Source organism: Suillus subaureus, assembly GCF_016647635.1.
Source record: "Suillus subaureus strain MN1 chromosome Unknown BJ212scaffold_103, whole genome shotgun sequence".
Lineage (NCBI taxonomy): Eukaryota > Fungi > Basidiomycota > Agaricomycetes > Boletales > Suillaceae > Suillus > Suillus subaureus.
The window spans coordinates 37662-56716 of NW_024538659.1; the positions used below are offsets into that span (position 1 = coordinate 37662).

Genomic DNA, 19055 nt, shown 5'->3' on the forward strand with positions numbered 1-19055 from the left:
GAATTGGAGTGGAACTCGCATTTCTCTGGTTTGGCATAGAGTTGATGCTTCCAGAGTTGTCGAAGTACTTCTCAGACATGTTGCTTATGGGATGCAAGGTCATGGGAATAGATGAGGATGTCATCCAGATACACCACAATGCATATGTTAAGCATATTGGCAAAGATGCTATTGACAAAACGCTGGAAAGCCGCTGGAGCATTGGTGAGACCCTCAGGCATAACTAACCATTCATAGGAGCCATAGTGCGTCCAGAAAGCTGTCTTCCACTCATCTCTGGAAGAGATCTGGATGAGATGGTAAGCAGACCGGAGGTTGATCTTAGTGTAAACTTTGGCGCAGCTCAGAGAGTCTAAGAGGTCAGCAATGAGGGGCAATGGATAACAGTCTTTCTTGGTGATCCTGTTCAGGCCATGGAAATCCACACAAAGATGCAGGGAGCCATCCTTCTTCTTGACAAACAGGACAGGGGCTCCATGCAGAGAGGAGGAGGAGCAGAGGAGTCCAGACAAGATATTTTCATCCAGGAACTTCCAGAGAGCTTCAAGCTCAACTGGAGAAAGGGAATATATGGTGCCTGGGGGTGGAGCAGTACCTTCCTCTAAGTCGATCTTTAGGTCATAAGGCCTATGAGGAGGAAGTTGGCTAGCTTTTCCCTTGTCAAAGACATCCACATATTCATGATACTCCAGAGGGATCGCAGATAGATCTGGAGCATCGGATGAAGTGGATACAGAATGGATCTTGGCACTGGAAGGACGTAGGAAGATGCTGAACTGCTTGGAACCTTCTAACTTGCAGGCCCAGCAAAAGGCCACTGCATTGATTAGAGAAATGTTAGGCTCGGAGGTATCAGTGGAGGTGTCTGGAGTAGTTGGAGGGGTAGTTTCCACTGGAGGTGGTGGAGGTGATATCGGAGGGGTCAATGGCATTCCATGAGATGAAGTCCAGAACTCGATGCTATGTGAAACCCAGTCAATCAATGGATTGTGTTGGGTAAGCCAGCTATATCCAAGGATGATAAGACAGGATGAATCCAAAGGAGTTACATAGAATGTATCAGAGGTGACTACACTGGACGAGAAATGGATGGGCAGATCTATAGCTTCAGAAATGGTTGCATTACAAGTACCATCAAACAAATGGAGTGGAATTGGGGGAATTGCATAGGTAGGTAGATTATATTTATGGACAAAGTCAGATTCTATGAAGCAATGGGAGGAACCACAATCTACAAGAGCTGGAAAGTCAGAAATATCGGAATACATAGGGATGGAAATATATGGACAGAGAGAGTTTGGATCTGTCATATGCCATTCTGGACTCTCAACTCTAAATCCGCTTCTCCGGATATCCGGATCTGAGATCCAGATCTCAAATGATCTGATCTATCTTTATCTCCCTTCCGGAATCCAAACCCTATATCAGCGCCCAACTCCATTTAGACTGCCCCTGTCTCTGGACTTCTGGTTAACCATGTTTCCCTTTTGATTATTGATCCATTACATACATTTCATTTCCGGTCTTCATTATTTGTGATCTGTCCTACTTACTAATAGACTTTGCATATGCTTCGTACATAGCCTTTATGTTTGCTGACTGATTCCTATATGATACCTACAGTATATAAACCTCCTGTAACTCTCGGAAATACTCCAGTTCAAATATCATCTTAGTTCCTGCTCATTCCTGTGTCCTCCGGACTCGAGATAAGTCTCTTGTCATATTCTGAGTCTTAGGATTGCATCCTAGACTACATTTCCGACTCTACCTTAAGGGTAGTCCATCCTCTGTTAGTTTCTAGTCTGGACTTCATCTGGATTAGTCTTATCCACTTGCCCAGGTAACATCCAGATGTCCATTGGATTTATCTCACATTTCAGATCCGGATGTCCATTATCCGCCTTAGTCAAATCCCAGAAACTCCAGACGACTGTTCTAGCCCCCAGAAATTAAGGGCACATACTTGGGAAAGGGGCACAGTGTATGAGCTGAGGCCAAGCCCTTGTGATCCGACCCCCTTGAGCACGCGACCTTAACAGGATCGGACACAGCGTTGAGTCGTAGCTCTGTTGCACAGGTTGAGTCAACACAACCCTCATCCCATGCGGAGTCAGGAGGGTCACAGATTATTTTTTTGCCTCGTCCAAGGCATCCAGTTTGGTTTCTGGATCAACTGTAGCTGTGCAACTGTTAAGAACCATGTTGCTCAAGGGGGAGAGAGACTGACTCAGAGGGGCTTGGCCTCAGCTCGTATGCTGTGCCCCTTACCTGAGTATGTGCCCTTCATTTCGTATGAGGTCCGATGATGGTCCAACAAAGTCTGGAGGACTTCTGGAGGCTGGCTACTCTGCTGGAGAGCACTAGAGGACTTCCGGAGGAGCGCGGGAGAGTTCTGGAGGAATACAGGAAGTGCTCAGGAGAGTTCCCACTGCAAGGTAATACTTCTACAGGAAACAGGATGGAAGGATAGGAGATCCAAAGGTCTGGAGGACAGGAGGACAGGAGGGCAGGAGGGCAGGATGATGGAGGACAGAAGGACAGGAGGATAGGATGTCCGAGGGTTAGGAGGATGGAACGTCTGAAGGTACGGAGGGTGGAACATCCAAAGGACAGGACATCCAGAGGTCCAGAAGGAATAGGGGCTACATTGGACTTCATCCGATGTAGAAACAAGCAGGGGTAGACTACCCTAAGGTAGAGTCAGAGGGACAGGGATTGGACCTAAGTCCGGAAAGAGGGTAAGTGCCAGAAAGGTGGAACTCTGGCCTAGGGAATCAATCTCTAGGCCTGATGGGTAGGACAGACTTAGGTGGACCAAAGTCCAAGAAAGGATTGGGCAACTCTAAGTTGATATTCAAACTGAGGAACTACAGGAGTATCTACAGGGGTTATATACTGAACAATATCTGAGGGAATCAGTAAGCAAAGGAGCAAGGCTATGTACGAGCATGTGGAAACACATTAGTAAGTAAGTCGGAACATAAGTAAATGAACTCGGAGATGAGGACTCATACAAGGATCAATAAGCAAGACAGAACAAGAGGTAACCAAAAGCCAGAAGGCAGAGAATGCCTAAATGGGGATAGGCACAGGATATTGGACAGAGGGTGGAAATAGGTCCGGAGTTAATATCTGGAGTTAACATCCGGAGGTCCGGAGATCTGGGGATCTGGAAGACAAGGTGGATACAGGACCGGAATACGAGAAGGTGGATATAGTCTGGAATCTGAGGCGAGGTGAAGTCTGGATGTCTTGCTGGATGGAGTGCGCATAGGGTGGACAGATAGGGTTGTATGGATCAGGCTAGCAGTGAGGATCCGGAGGTCCGGAGCTCAGGGGTAAATCAGGAGCGCAGTCAATCCTGCTGAGGTATGGAGCACAGTGGAAGGGGATCTGGGAATGAGCTGGATATGAAGTGGGGTCCGGATGTAGGCTCGGAAGGCGTGGGAATATGATGGAATGTGGGTCCGGATTGTGGGATATGACAGCAACCTTTGGTAGTGCACAAAGTTGACTTTGTGCAGTCCTGAGCAGTATGCCCAGGTCCACCACAGAACAGACAGAGCTTCCTGTCCAGCCTTCTCTGACACTCTTCGGATGTAAGCTTTCCGTCCTTACCCAACTTGTTGCTGAGGTCCAGAGCTTTAGGAGCGGAGGTAGTAGACGAAGTCATCTTTCTGGATTTGTTGTTTCTGGAGGAGGTGCTTCCAGATCTGGACGTGTTGGCATTGGTCCATTCGGAAGACTTGGCAGGAGGGTTTGGTGCAGAGGACTTGGTTTTGCAGGAGATCTCTCCCTTGCGTTCCCAATAGTGGGCATCAATGGTCTGTGCAAGGGTTTTGTATTCTGAGAGTGTGCCAGGTTTTCCCATGCAACTGATTTCATCCTTGATATGAGCAGGAAGTCCGTTATAGAATTGTCAGCGTAGGGCTCTGTCACCCCATCCACAGACCTGTGAGGCAAGTCATTGGAATTCTACAATGTACTTGGGGGAGAGCTAGGGAGGTGTGCAACAGTACAAACTGTTTTAATGTGACAGGTTGGCAGAAAAGGAGTGCAGACTGGTGGGGAAAGTGGAAGTGGAAGTGTAACATAATAATAGAGGGTGGACTCTGAGGTGAGATCCAAGATTTTAATATATGGATGAAGTTGAATCAAAGAAGCTGAGGACAAAATAGGGCTGGTAATGATAACAGTACAAAGGTTTCACATAAGTAGGGAGGCAAATGAGTTTGGTGATGCTGATGACATTATGTACTGTAGTATGAATGTATGTATTGCAGAGGAACAGATGGCTGGGATGATATTTTAAATTTAAACAAGGGTAGATTCATATAGTACAGCATCTTGTCACCAGCAAAAAGGGAACTTGAAGTTAAGAAGGCAAGTGGGTGATAAAAAATGACATGATAATAGTTCCAGAACAGGGACATACATGACTGTACATACATGACTGTACATACAGTCATGCTGTGTGAATGAGGGGGAAGACCATGAATCATTGGGTACATTGAGCTAGGGAGCAGTGAAGGACTCTAAAGGTTGGCAATGAAATCAAGAAGACGACAATCATGCAAGCTTGATGGTACAAACCAGCAAGCTACCAGCAATGAAAGCTCTGTCATGTGTTGATGACCATCCTGATGAAGTTGCAGGTGGATGGGGGAAAGACACAACAATATGAATCATCATGCCAGGGGAAGAAGGAAGTAGTACTATGAATAGCTGCTAAGTCTGGCTATAGGTTATTTGTCATTGTTTGTCCACTTTCATGATTCATTGCATGCAAAAAGTTCGAAAGTCTCAACTCCTGAGGCAGAATCATTATGTAATTTGTTTAGCATTGTTGTGATCTGTCATTGCCAAAGTTCCAAGTCCATTCATCCTCACTAAATGCTTGGTTTACAAGTTTCATCTTTACCTTTACTTGTCCTTGCACACAGACTTGACAGTTTGTACTGCTGAGCTCATCATTGTTGGGGTCCCTAGTTATGCTCACTTTCCTTCACTACAGCATGACTGTTTGTATGGTCACATCCCCACCTTTCTCTCCTGATTTCATTGCCCTGAACCATCACTGAGTCCCTTTTTACTCCCTGGGTTTGACATCCTCCCCCTTTTCCACACAGCATGACTGCTTGTATGGTCATGTGTATCTGGTTAGGGTTGATAAACATCAGGCAATTGACCTGAGAATGATATAGCTTTATAAAGCTTTGCCTAGCATAAAATTGATATAATATCCATCATAATTGCACTCAGCTTGACAAACCTTTAGATAGGCAGGTTATGCTAGGGAAAATCACCAAAGATACAATTGTGACACATATTGCAAATATCTGCCATCCTTCATAAAGTTTTATAATGCCAGATCACTTCAAACAAAATTGACAAGAACTTACTACAAAATCTCAATCTTGATACTCATTTTATCATTTTATAAATTAAATCAAATTTTAATTGGGATTGGGGTATATACAGGTAGTAACAATACAAGAGAGTAGAGAGACATGATATGGCAGAAGACAAAGAGAGATGTCAGTTACCTGACTCAAGGAAGATACCATAAGGAAGGGCCAGGGAGGACCAGGAAGGGATGAGGAAGGAGGAGGACCAGGAAGAGACCAGGGGGGGACTAGGGAGGAAGAGGGCCAGGGAGGAGCCAGGAAGGGCCAGGAAGGAGGTATAAATCACCAGAGGGTCAGAGGTACTACCATGAGTGGATAAAAAGAGAGAGGAGAGGATATTGGCTTAAAGAGCCAGATGTGTGCACTTTGAGTGTAGTGAAACAAGAGAAGACAAGTGTCAAAGTTGGTGGAAACTTTCAAACTCAGACTTACCTAAGCATTTGTCATGTGACATGGCTGGTGCAATATCATGCAAGTATTGGTAGTGGAGACCAATTGATAGAGAATTGTTGATACAATTGTAAGACTTGACATATCTACATCACAATGTTGGCTTTCTTTCAATTAATTATAAGACTTGATATTTCTAACATCAGGATATCAGTTTTGTTATAATCCTTGTTCATTCAATAGCTATTTGTTGTGCTTGTATCAAGATTTATCTTTGTATATAATCTTATATAATTTAGTGTATTTTTGATTTGATTTTACCAATTATATCTGGTCATATCAAGTTAGGGTTGATTTCCTGATGAAGTACTTCTTACAGCATCCCTCATGTCCCCACCTTTCTCTCTTGAGTCCTTTGCTACTCTCTGGCTCAACAACCCTGATAGTCTTCCCCCTTATCCATATGGCATGACTGAATGTACAGTCATGTATGTCTACACTTTGAGATGCCAGCCTTCTTCCCACCTTTCAAGTTAGCTCAATAGCAAGTCCCAGGTGAGGTTGCCATTACTTCACTTCCACCTGTTGAAGTTTACCTTTTGTCTAAGTAAGCAATAACTGCTTGCTTTGTGTTTAGCTTGGCACTGCATCTATCCTGGTGCTACCAAATGCTTTGAGCTCCTTCATTGTTCATATCATTGAAACAGAATAAGTCCCTTTTTTGCCTAGCAAGTCTGATATCTTCTCTTACATGTCATTTGTCTAAGTCAGTAATGCCTGCTTGCTTTGCTTCTAACTTGATGCCATGTCTATCCTAGCACTACCAAGTATTTTGAGCTCCTTCATTGACTGCCATTCTTATCTCATCCAATCTCTCTTCCATACAGGATTCCATACTTCTCCTCACTTTGATTAGATGGCACAGACTCTTTTCTCATATAATATCAGTGCCTGAAGAAGAGAAGGAGATCAAGTTGTGGTAAGCTTTTGGCAGGTCATTGGTGGATACTGCTCTTAATAAGTCAAAGAGCTAGCATGATTTCTTTTGGAACATGGCTGGGACTCAAACATCATCATCTCACCCAACAACCACTCTGCACAATGCAATATCAACTGTAAGACATTGTCTCACATGTTTGTCTGTTGGCACTCAAGTGGCTTTGCACAGACTCCAGAGTGGATGTGTGCATGTCACAAACCATATAGTTTCAGTAGGGTGCAGGGTGGGTTTGCATTCATCTTGCACATGAGGCCTTCATACATTGCATGTAGGTGGAAGTGTTGATCTTAGCCATGACTTCAGAGGAGGTGAGTGGGGTATGTGATGTGCTTCAGTACCATATCTTCCATATCTAACATCTCTCCTATGTCACTCACTTCAAGTGGAGCGTGCACATAGCATCAATATGAATTGATTCCACAGGATCTCATCACATTTGTTATATACCCGACATCCCTACTATATCATTTACCCTCTCATTGTACCTGTGTAAGCTTCACAAGAACTATGCAATTAACCCTACCACATGATTGTTGTCTCATCCTCCACTTGATTTTACATCAAGAAAAGTAATGTCTCAAACCTATTGGTTTTGTTTGCACATCTTGAAAAGAATTCAGCTCCACCTTGGTCTTGCACTTAACTTCTGTGCATTCTACTACAATATCCTGAATGCTCCTGACCATACTGGTCACCTGTTAAGGTCGTACTCAAAGGATAACTGGATCTGAAGGGCTTTGGCCTCAGCTCGTGCGCTGTGCCCCTTACCCGAGTATTGCCCCTTATTTCAGGAAGACCAGACTAACACATCCAGAAGGTTGGACGAGTAGCGTAATGGATCCAGATGACTTCCAGATGAGGGATAAGTGTTGTAGGGCTAATCTGGACAAGTCCAGACTAGAAACTAATGGTAATGGACTGTTGGAGACAGAGGCAGATACAGATAGACTATAGGAATCAATCCTAAGTCTCGGAGGGTGATGAGAGTAGAGGTACTCAAGTCCAGAGGACAGGAATGAGTAGAACTAAGATGATATTCGAACTGAGGTACTACAGAAGGTTACAGGAGGTTATATACTATAGGTATCTAATGGGATGATCAATCAGCAGAGTCTGAGGCTATGTATGAAGCATGTGGATAGTCTATTGGTAAGTAGAAATGGATCACAAATCATGAAACAGAAATGAAACATAGGTAGTGGATCAGGGAGCAGGACAGATATACAGATAACCAAAATACCGGAGTTAGGGGGTTACTGAAAGGAGACGAGCACTGGTTGTGGATTTGGATGAGTTGTGGACTGGACTGGACGAGTGGACAGATTGAATGACAAGATGTTGGAGGGAGATAAAATGTGGATAGGATCCGGAGATAAGATGTGGATCTGAGATGAGATAAGGGTCGGATCTGAGATCCAGATATGCAGATATGACATCACCTTGCCAAGCAGGTCTTATGTCAGTTTCAATTTCTGCTTCATCCTATAATCTTTATTGTAATCATGACTCATTCAATACAACTTGAGCTTTCATGTTCATGTGTGAGTTCCAATTTCCACTGCATGGAGCCAACTCTTTGCACTTGAACTATATTTTGTTTCAATGCAGCTACATCAGCAACCTACCACACCTGCAGACTCAGATGCTATTTTTGCAGGACAGGATAGATGACAATATACCACATGTATTACATACATTATTTATCATTGTTATGCTCTTTCATCGCCAAAGTTCCAAGTTCATCCATCCTTACTCCCTACTACCTTACACATGGACTCAACAGTTTGTACTGCTGAGCTCATCACCATAAGCATCCTTCTGTCTACTCCCTTGGATTGATGTCCTCAATGGTCTTTCCCCTTCTCTGCATGGCTTGACTGTATGTATGATCACTTAGATCTCAAAGAGCACACCATTAAGATATTTTCTGATTATTTTGACAAATATTTTGGTGTATAATATAGTACAGTAGAATAAATTGATTCATATGACGAGAAACAGTGTGCTATGACAGTGCATGGTATTAGTAGTAGTAAGTATTGTGGTGGCATAAAAGCAGGTGTGGGGGCATGCTTAGGGAACTGCATGGGTAAATCTGCAGGTTGCTGTGAAGAGCACAGGACACAATGCATGTGTGAATCCATCAATGATAGATAGTGGAAGCTTGGTGCTGAGTGACATGGATGGTAGAGCATGAAAGATAGGGAAACACTAAGCAGAGAGCCAGCAGCCAACCCCTTGCACTTGAACTATATTTTGTGTCAATGCAGTTCTTTCACATCCAATTGCTGGGTTAGCAACATACCATGCATGAGACTTGGATGCTATTTTTGCAGGACAAGATGGATGACAATATACTACATATCAATGCACAAAAAATATATTATATAGTACAGAATTTCCTTTCACAAGATGAGCCACACAGCAGCAATGGCTTGTAGTTTATATACTGCAAGATGTACTACATGTTGCAACAAATCATCACCCACCCACCTCTGATCACCATGTAGCCCAATCATAGTAGTCCTCTGCTGACATTGTTTTGTAAGGTGTGGAAGGACTTGACTCTTCAATGTCTCCCATCAACACAAGGTCTACATTCTTGAGTTGCTTCAACTCCAGGAACTCTGGTTGTGTAACAGGGGAGACCAGGATGGATGTGCTGGCATGGCAGGATATGGTTATGTCTGCATCCAGCAAGAGAGCTACCAGCATATTGGGTGTGTGAAATAGCAACAGATGATGCAGCTTAGAGAAAGCAGACATGAAGATGTGGAATGCAGTGACACCTGCATGGACCCTATTGAGTGACAATCATTGAAGCTTTGGAAACAGCACATCAGTTCTGCTGACAGCTGCCAGGTGCTCACTGAAGCCAGTTGCACAGTAGCTGGGGAGACTCTCAATGTTTATGCTGGTGTCACTGATAGGTTATGGGTCAATGGAATTTATGTCCTTGATGGAAAGTGCAACAAGGTTTGGGGCATCAAGGTGACTGAGTAGCATGATCAACAAATCCATCTCAGCATACCACATATTCCCCAAGTGAAGCTCCTCAAGCATTGGAAATAATATGACACCACAACAGTGATATGGCTGCAAAAGGACTGGCCCAGACTCCCTAATAATAAGTCTTTGCAGCAGAGGACACACATTTATCATTGCTGAAAACTGATCAAACATTGGCCTGAGAGTTCTGTTGTGGTACAAAAGTTCCAATGACTGAATGCAGTGACTCACACCAAGAGTGCAAAGAAAACCTGCCCAGTTCAATGGAACACCAAAGATATCCACATGTCACAGTTTCAGGAGGGGGTGACCTGGCACAGGAACTTGCACAAGGATGTCTTGATCAGATGTGCCACTTTGATCTTGTTCAGTGACATCTTGCCCAGACATGCCAGTCAAGATGGCGAACAGGAGACTATCAAGCTCCAGAGGGGGGAGGAATTGTCCTGCATGAGTGCAGTAATAGTCATTGGATTGCTTGAGCTTGAGAAACTCAAGGTGTGGAGCTCCTGAATTACTTTAGAAGGGGATAAGCCTCAAAGCCACTGAACCACTTCAAGCAGAGTTGTGCAGGCAGAGAAATCAAAGTGCAGCACAAAGTGGCTTCAAAGTATTGCTGATGACCTCCAGTGAATGCCATTGGTCCATCCATGGGAACAAAATGGCAAAGACATAGGGCAAACAGTTTGCATAGAGTTGGCTGGTTTCAGTGGAAGACAGAGACATGCACCTGAAGGTAGAGACATTTAGACTTCCTTTCACTGTAAATAAGGCAAACATCTTATCCAGTCAGTTTGCATGATTTTGAATCATGAGCATCAATGAGAGTGTCCAGCAAGGAATGTTTTGACTGTATGATAAAAGTCAATAATTTATCAAAGGGTTGTTGATGGAAGCCAAATATATGATTGGGATGTAATAGGATGAGTGCCTTGAGATCAATACTGAGTGTTGACCATAAAGTTGGGACAGATAGTGTAACTTTTCTCCAATGGGAGTTCACAGATGCCAGTACAGTCAGCAGAGTTACACTGTCAGAACTGAATGTGTGTCCTTGTTCACAGTCACAGTCATGTGTGGCTAACATGAATATGTATGACAGTAACTCCACTGGAAGGGAGTCAATATGACATCATGGGACAACCTGGCAACTCATGGAATGATATTTGAGTGAGGTAAATTTGATGGTAGATGATGGCCTGAGATAGTCACCTGTGAAGCACCTCTCAATAGTACAAACACTTAAGAGCAAGAACAAGAGTAAGCTTGGATGAACTGATGAGTTAGATTTGGCAGCAGCTATGGATTGATGAGTTGAATGACATGGTAGACAACATAGAAAGCTGGTGAGAGCAAGGGAAGTGCACAACAGTACAAACTGTTTTAATGTGACAGGTAGATGAAAAAGGAGTGTAGATTGTCTCTTGGAATTATAAGGGATCAATAACAATGGAGGTTGGTGTGGAAAGTGGAAGTGGAATGCAACAATAGAGGGTGGTGACATGTGGGGTTTAAACTGAATATGTGGACAAACACCGCTGAAGTTAAATGAGGACAAAATGGAACTAGTGATGATAAGAGTACAAATATTTCACACAAGTAGGAAGGTGAATGAGTCAGGTGATGCTGATGATATTATGCACCATTGTATGTATATATGTAACTTTTTAAATTGAAAATAGAGGTAAATTTGTGTAGTACAGTGTTCTATCATGTGATGACAATGATGGGGAGAAGGGAATATGATGATGACCAATTAAAGTCAGGAGGGCAAGCAGGTAACAAAAAACCACACATGATCATACATCCAGTCATGCTGTGTGAATAGGCTGAAAGGTCATCCATCAGTAATGCCGAGCCAGGGAGTAGGAAGATGAGGATCATGGAGGTGAAAGATCATTGAGTATTACAAGCTTGATGGTACAAACCAGCAAGCTACTAGCAATGAAAGCTTCAACATCTGTCAATGGCCATCCTGACAAAATTGCAGCTGAATAAATGAAAGACACAACAATACAAATTGTCATGCCATAGCCAAGGAAGATGGATGCAATGGTACATACTGTCATACCAGGGAAAGGAAGTGGTACTATGAACAACTACTAAGTCTAACCAAGTGCATATGTGACATTATTACATATATCATTTATCATTGTCTGTCCACTTGATTCATTGTGCACAAAAAGTTCGAAAGTCTTGACTCCCAAGGCAGAATCATTATGTAATTTGTTTAGCATTGTTGTGATCTTTCATTGCCAAAGTTCCAAGTCCATTCATTCTCACTATACACTTGGTTTATAAGCCTCATCTTTACCTTTACTTGTCCTTGCACACAGACTTGATGGTTTGTACTGCTGAGCTCATCATTGTTGGGGTCCCTAGTTATACTCACTTTTCTTCACTACGGCATGACTGTTTGTATGGTCACATCCCCACCTTTCTCTCCTGATTTCATTGCCCTGAACTATCACTGAGTTCCTCATTACTCCCTGGGTTTGCTGTCCTCCCTCTTTTCCACATGGCATGACTGTTTGTATGGTCATGTGCATCTGGTTAGGGTGGATGAAGTACTTCTTACAGCATCCCTTGTGTCCCCACCTTTCTCTCCTTATTTCATCACCTTGAATGTCTTGAGTCCTTCACTACTCTCTGGCTCAATATCCCTGATGGTCTTCTCCCTTATTCACATGGTATGACTGTATGTACCATCATGTCCACACCTTTCTCATCGATGTTCCAAGTCCTTCACCACACTCCACACAATGTAGCATCAATCACAAGATGCTGTGTCACACATTTGTCTGTTGGCACTCAAGTGGCTTTGCACAGACTCTACAGCAGATACATGTGCACCACAAGCCATGTAGTTTCAGTAGGGTGCAGGGTGGGTTTGCATTCATCTTGCATGTGAGGCCTTCACACATTGCATGTAGGTGGAAGTGTTGATCTTAGCCACAACTTCAGAGGAGGTGAGTGGGGTATGTGATGTGCTTCAGTACCATATTTTCCATACCTAACATCTCTTCGCTACATCATTGATTTCAAAGTGGTTCAAGTGGAGTGCACACATAGCATTGATATGAATTGATTCTGCCAGATCTCATTCCATTTGTCATATACCCAATATCCTTACCACATCCCTACTATATTGTGCCCATTCACCAACAGTATGTTACTCTTGCTGTCTACCATATGCAGTTAATTCTACATGGGTAGCAGCTTTTAATTGTTTTAGAAACTGAGTATTGAAATAAGGATGAGGGAATGTATGAGACCAGCTGGATATTGGATAAGTACAAGTAAGTACAAGTGGGAAAAGTATCAGAGACCTCAATATTGGAGAAGTACAAGTGGGAGAATAATTAGTGGAGACCTGGTACTATATGTCATAAATAACTGCTGATATCCAAATGGTAGGGATGCTCTGGGTAGTGAAAAATGTCCTTCAGCTCCTGCCACTCAGATGATGTTATGCTTCCAGGTCTGAGATAAACTTCTTTGACATGGTCAAAGACTCCTAGCCAAGGACTGCAGCAGAGCTATATGCACATAACATTAGTTTAACCCTGATTGTAGCTTTGCATGTGGCACTCACCAAGGGGTATTGATCTGAATATTTATACCAATGTGGTAGATAAATTGTGAGTTTCTTCACAGGAATAGTTTGGTATTCGTCCAATGGGACATCAAAACTTCCAGAAATCAGTGATCCATGATAAAAGCTCAGTCCCAGGCAATCTATAGCAACAAATTGTTGAGTAATATCCAGGATTGCAGACAAGTAATTGGGAGTGAATGCCAGAGATTCCTCATCAAGGTACAATTTGAGTGTTTGAATGTGTAGAGGTGCATGAACTTTGTGTAATAGAGACACAAGGTACCACAGTGGTCCAGCTGAGAATGCATAAACTATGTAAAGCAATATGAGGGGTATCTTTTTTCTGCATATGATGATGAGGATCAATGCATTGACCATAAAGCTAAAGCTGGTGAATATCATGTCATGGCAAGAACTCGACAAGAGCAGAAGTTTGACACTTGATGTCAATAGATAAAAATATAAGCTGCAGGAGATGAAGGTCATGCATTAACACTGTCCACTGAAGGGCATTCAATGAAGTACATGTAAGGCTGAGGTTGGTCAGTGAAGAGTTTTGCAAGGATGAGAGGGTGAGGGAAACCATGGATTGAGAGAAAAATATAGGCAAGTTTGCATGGAATGTTTGAAAATTACATCAGTTGGGGGGAGGGTTGGAACAGCAGCCAAGTCAGGAAGAATCAGCAGAGGATATGCATGGTAAGATGCCTCCTGATCTGAGAACTGAAGGCTCATGCAGCTCAAGTCTTGGATGGACTGGAACAGAGGCACAAAATCTCCAAGCATTTCACCATCTTTTGTGATAGAGACAAAGAACACTTGCATGCACTCAAATGACTCTAAGAAACCTAGGAGCACCTTGAGGTGGTGATCATCTGCATCAAGAAGATTGCATCACAAATACTTTGGCATATGAAAGAAGGTTGTGTGCCTGTACAGGAGCAGGGCAAGACAAGCTTGGGTGCTGATGAGCAGGGACTTGTCATCAAACTGCAAGCCTACAGAATGAAAATAGAGAGGTGCCACTAGCTCCCAAGAGAGACAAGATACCTGTGCAATAGACCTGCAGATCCTGAGCTGGTGTTAAGGTCATGTGCTCAAGGGGGTTGGATCACAAGGGCTTGGCCTCAGCTTGTATGCTGTGCCTCTTTCCCGAGTATGTGCCCTTAATTTCAGGGGCTAGAACAGTCGTCCAGATCTGAAATGTGAGATAAATCCGATGGACATCCAGATGTTACCTGGGCAAGCGGATAAGACTAATCCAGACGAAGTCCGGACTAGAAACTAACAGAGGATGGACTACCCTTAAGGTAGAGTCGGAAATGTAGTCTAGGATGCAATCCTAAGACTCGGAATATGACAAGAGACTTATCTTGAGTCTGGAGGACACAGGAATGAGCAGGAACTAAGATGATATTTGAACTGGAGTATTTCCGAGAGTTACAGGAGGTTTATATACTGTAGGTATCATATAGGAATCAGTCAGCAAACACAAAGGCTATGTACAAAGCATATGCAAAGTCTATTAGTAAGTAAGACGGATCACCAATAATGCATATCAGAAATGAAATGTATGTAATGGATTAATGATCAGAAGAAAAACGTAGTTAACCAGAGTCCAGAGACAGAGGAAGTCTAAATGGGGTTGGGCACTGATATAGAGTTTGGATTCTGGAAGGGAGATAAAGATAGATCAGATCATTGGAGATCTGGATATCTGGAGAAGCAGATTTAGAGTTAAGGGTCCAGAATGGCATATGACACTTCCACAGGTTTGGATATATCACACATGACAGATGCTGCCAGGGCCCACAGAAGATAGGAGGCATAAGTGCACCTCTTGTGAGAGGGATGTTGAGAACTGTCTATGAAGTCATCTAGAGCCTTTTGCTTTAAGGTTACATGCTCCTTCATGTAGTTAGTAGGTGGCATTATAGTGGTAGCTTCAAATTTAACATACCTCCAGGGAGTGCAATGATGACAGGGAATCCACATATCTGAAGTTTGACAACATCTGTAAAAAAAACTGTGTATCAGTGAGAACAGGTTTGACAGGAGTGGCTTACATTTTACAGGTTTGGCTTTGAAAAATCGGTGTAGCTATGAGGGATGAGTGCTTATTTTATATGATCAGCGCCACCTTGCAAAAGTGCACTCAACACCACCCCTATTTGTTTAGGATTTTGGTTGTTATTGATAGTGTTGCAACAACAGCACAACAATTGTGAATTGACACAAATGCAGATCAAAGTTCACAGGGAGAGTGTGGCTTCTCCATAATAGACTACATCATGATATCAGTATGATCAGAATGTAACTACTCTCAAATGCAACTTAATAAATCATTAATCAGGGTCCATAATTGTTTTTTTTTGTTCTGGAATTTGAGATGACAATACACTTGGGATGACAATTAAGTAAGGAAGCAACCATAATGCAATCAAGGGCTACTATGACTGGGTCACAAACAATGATTACAGTGTAATATCATCTTCCAAACTTAACTTGGTAAGTATGACAGAAGTTGTGGGATCCAACTTGCCTTCTTGCAAACACAGTGTGTTCAACATGTGGTTCAGCCCATATGCCAAAGCTTCACCACACACCTAAAGGTTCTTGGAGGCACATGAGATTCAGGAACTTGAATGGGGAATCAAGGCATCATTGAAATCTTATCAGCTTGCTCTCCAATGGCATGAAGACAATGTTGTGAGTCAATCACTTACCAACATTTCATAACTGACAAATGTCAGGGCATCTGGATAGAACCAGATATGGATATTGACCTACCCATGAGTTCTGCTAGTGGGACATATGGATGTGTGGACACTGCTATGGAAGATGATGAGGTTAGCACAACCACAATGTCAATAAACCCTGCAGCTTACCAAAAATAAGATCCAATCCCTGGCTGTCATTCTGGTGAGAAACATTGCCAGTGGTAAAAGTAAGGGGCACCAGTCCCCTAAGAGAAGAAGACTCATTCATGGGCTGCAGAAAAACTGTGGACAAGTATATACAACATCACCTTAAACTAATGGATCCATGCACTGACCAGGTTCACAAGTGCATGCATCTAGCATTCCAAACTGCATTGATATGCATCAATGTTAATGATATGGTGCTGCTTGTGCAGAGCCCAGACAGACCAGTAAGACAGATGATTCACTTCAGGTGATCTAAATGAATTGAATATCAATAAAAGGCCCAACCAACAGACAATTATCTCATACCACATGTGATCACATATTGCATCATGAATGGTGTGACAAGCAGACTCCAATTGCTCAGAATGGCACTGGGCACTGACATTGAAGGATTTAAAAACAATCTCCAGGGCAGGTAAGTGAGCATACCTTGAAGCATGATAACACTCTTAATGAAGAGATAGGGTCTACAATGCCAGGAGAATATCCTGAGGCTGAGACCATGAATATCTGATCACAACATAGGATCAAGTTGGATGTAATATACACAGCATACCAGTCTCTGATATGTCTCCCCACTTGTACTCAACTTGTACTTCTCCAATACCTGGTCTCATATGTCTCCTTGTACTTGTACTCATCCCAATATGAAGCTTGACACAATGTCCATAATCTTGCTGCACTGGAAAACAACAATGGAGGGATTGTGGGGATCAAGAACAGTGAACATGACAGTACAGACTGTTGTACTTGGAGACCCACATAGATTGAGAAGGATAAACTCAATGGTACAAACCATTAAGCTCAGAAGTAGTGGGTGATGAACTCTGAGGGAACTTGGTTGGATTCTCAGTGATTAGAATTATTACATAATAAGCTGTGAACCTGACAGCCTTCCCATACATGCACAACTATATAATACATGACTGTATGTACAGTCACATACATTTACTGTACAGTGGCTCAAAAAACTGTCCACATGTTTTTGCATTTTTTACTATTTACAATATTGTGTGAGAATACATAAAGACCTCAGTGACATGCTAATACCATATTGTAGTGCTGCTTCAGGGCTTTGGATTGAGCACCACACCAGTGAGAATCAGAGGAGATATGGTGGAGATACAAGGCTTACAAAATCATGACTCATGCAGACAGTTTTTTGAGCACATATTAAAACTATATAAATCATATTTATGACACCATAACAATCATGCCACACCATTAAATAAATTATAAAGTGGTGTCATATGTTTATTTTAAAAACCATATCTAACTATACAAACCAAAAATTTTCCATAGGTCATGGTTATATTCACTGTTAAGAACCATGCTCAAAGAGAGAGAGACTGGACTCAGAGGGGCTTGGCCTCAGCTCGTACGCTGTGCCCCTTACCCTGAGTATGTGCCCTTCATTTCAGAGGAAGTCCGATAATGGTCTGACAAAGTCCAGAGGACTTCCAGAGGCTGGCTACTCTGGTGGAGAGTGCAGGAGGACTTCGGAGGAGTGGGGAAATGTCTGGAGGAGTGCAGAGAGAGTTCCAGAGGAATGCAGGAAATGCTCAGGAGAGTTCCCGCTGCAAGGTAATACTTCTACAGGAAAACAGGATGGAAGGGTAGGAGGTCCGGAGGACAGGATGTCTGGAGGTCTGGAGATGGAGGACAGGAGGTCCAGAGGTATGGAGGACAGAATGTCTGAAGGTATGGAGGGCAGAACATCCAAAGGACAGGATGCCCAGAGGTATGAGGGACAGGATGTCCGGAGGTACAGAAGACAGGAGGTCCGGAGGTCCAGAAGGAATAGGGGCTACATTGGACTTCATCTGATGTAGAAGCAAATGGAGGTAGACTACCCTAAGGTAGAGTGGGGGACAGGAAGTGGACCTACATCCGGAAAGAGGGTAAGTGCCAGAAAGGCAAGACTCTAGCCTAGGGAAGCAATCCCTAGACTTGGGACAGAGACATAGGGGACAAATCCAAAGGTCCGGAATTCCAGCCTAGGGAATCCATCCCTAGGCCTTATGGAAAAGGACAAACTCAGATGGACTGAAGTCTGGAAGAAGATGGGCAAGTCTAAGGTATGACAGGATCTAAGATAATATTCAGACTGAGGACTCTACTGTAGTTGTACAGGGGTTATATACTACTAGAGGCTATCCAAGAGGATCTGTAAGCAAAGGAGTAAGGCTATGTATGAGCATGTGGAAACATTGGTAAGTAAGGACAGAGCATAAGTAAATGAACTCGGAGATGAAACTAGTACAAGGATCAATCAGCAAGATGGAAACAGAGATAACCGAGAAGAAAGGCAAAGATGCCTAAATGGGGATAGGCACAGGATGTGGACAGAGGGTGGGAATAGGTCGGAGATAGTACAGTTAATATCCGGAGGTCCGAGATCTGGGGATCCAGAATGCAGGGCAGAAACAGGACTGAGATATGTGAGGTGGTGGATGTAGTCTGGAATCTGAGAGGAGGTAAAGTCCGGATGTCTTGCTGGACAGAATGTGCATAGGGTGGACAGGATAGGGGATCCAGGAATGAGTTGGATATGGGGTCCAGAAATAGGTCCGGAAAAGCGTGGGAATATGATAGGATCTATGTCTGGCATACAGGATATGACAGTACCCCACAATGTGGTTTGCAACTGAATTGCAAAATTTCTTTGGATTCCAATGGTATCCAGCACCATTAGTGATGCACAGGGCGGGCCTCAGGCC

At 43.2% G+C, this 19055-nt stretch overlaps 1 protein-coding gene across 1 annotated transcript; it reads left to right on the forward strand.

Moving 5' to 3' along the window:
• Positions 1 to 15842: 15842 nt before the first annotated feature.
• BJ212DRAFT_1305176 (uncharacterized protein) lies at positions 15843 to 16586 on the forward strand (the record flags this gene model as incomplete). The annotated part of the gene is made up of 6 exons (XM_041333726.1): positions 15843 to 15889; positions 15930 to 15965; positions 16021 to 16117; positions 16162 to 16257; positions 16292 to 16420; positions 16467 to 16586. 6 exons carry the CDS (start codon positions 15843 to 15845, stop codon positions 16584 to 16586), a joined length of 525 nt encoding a protein of 174 aa, XP_041185991.1.
• Between the last annotated feature and the right edge of the window lie 2469 nt (positions 16587 to 19055).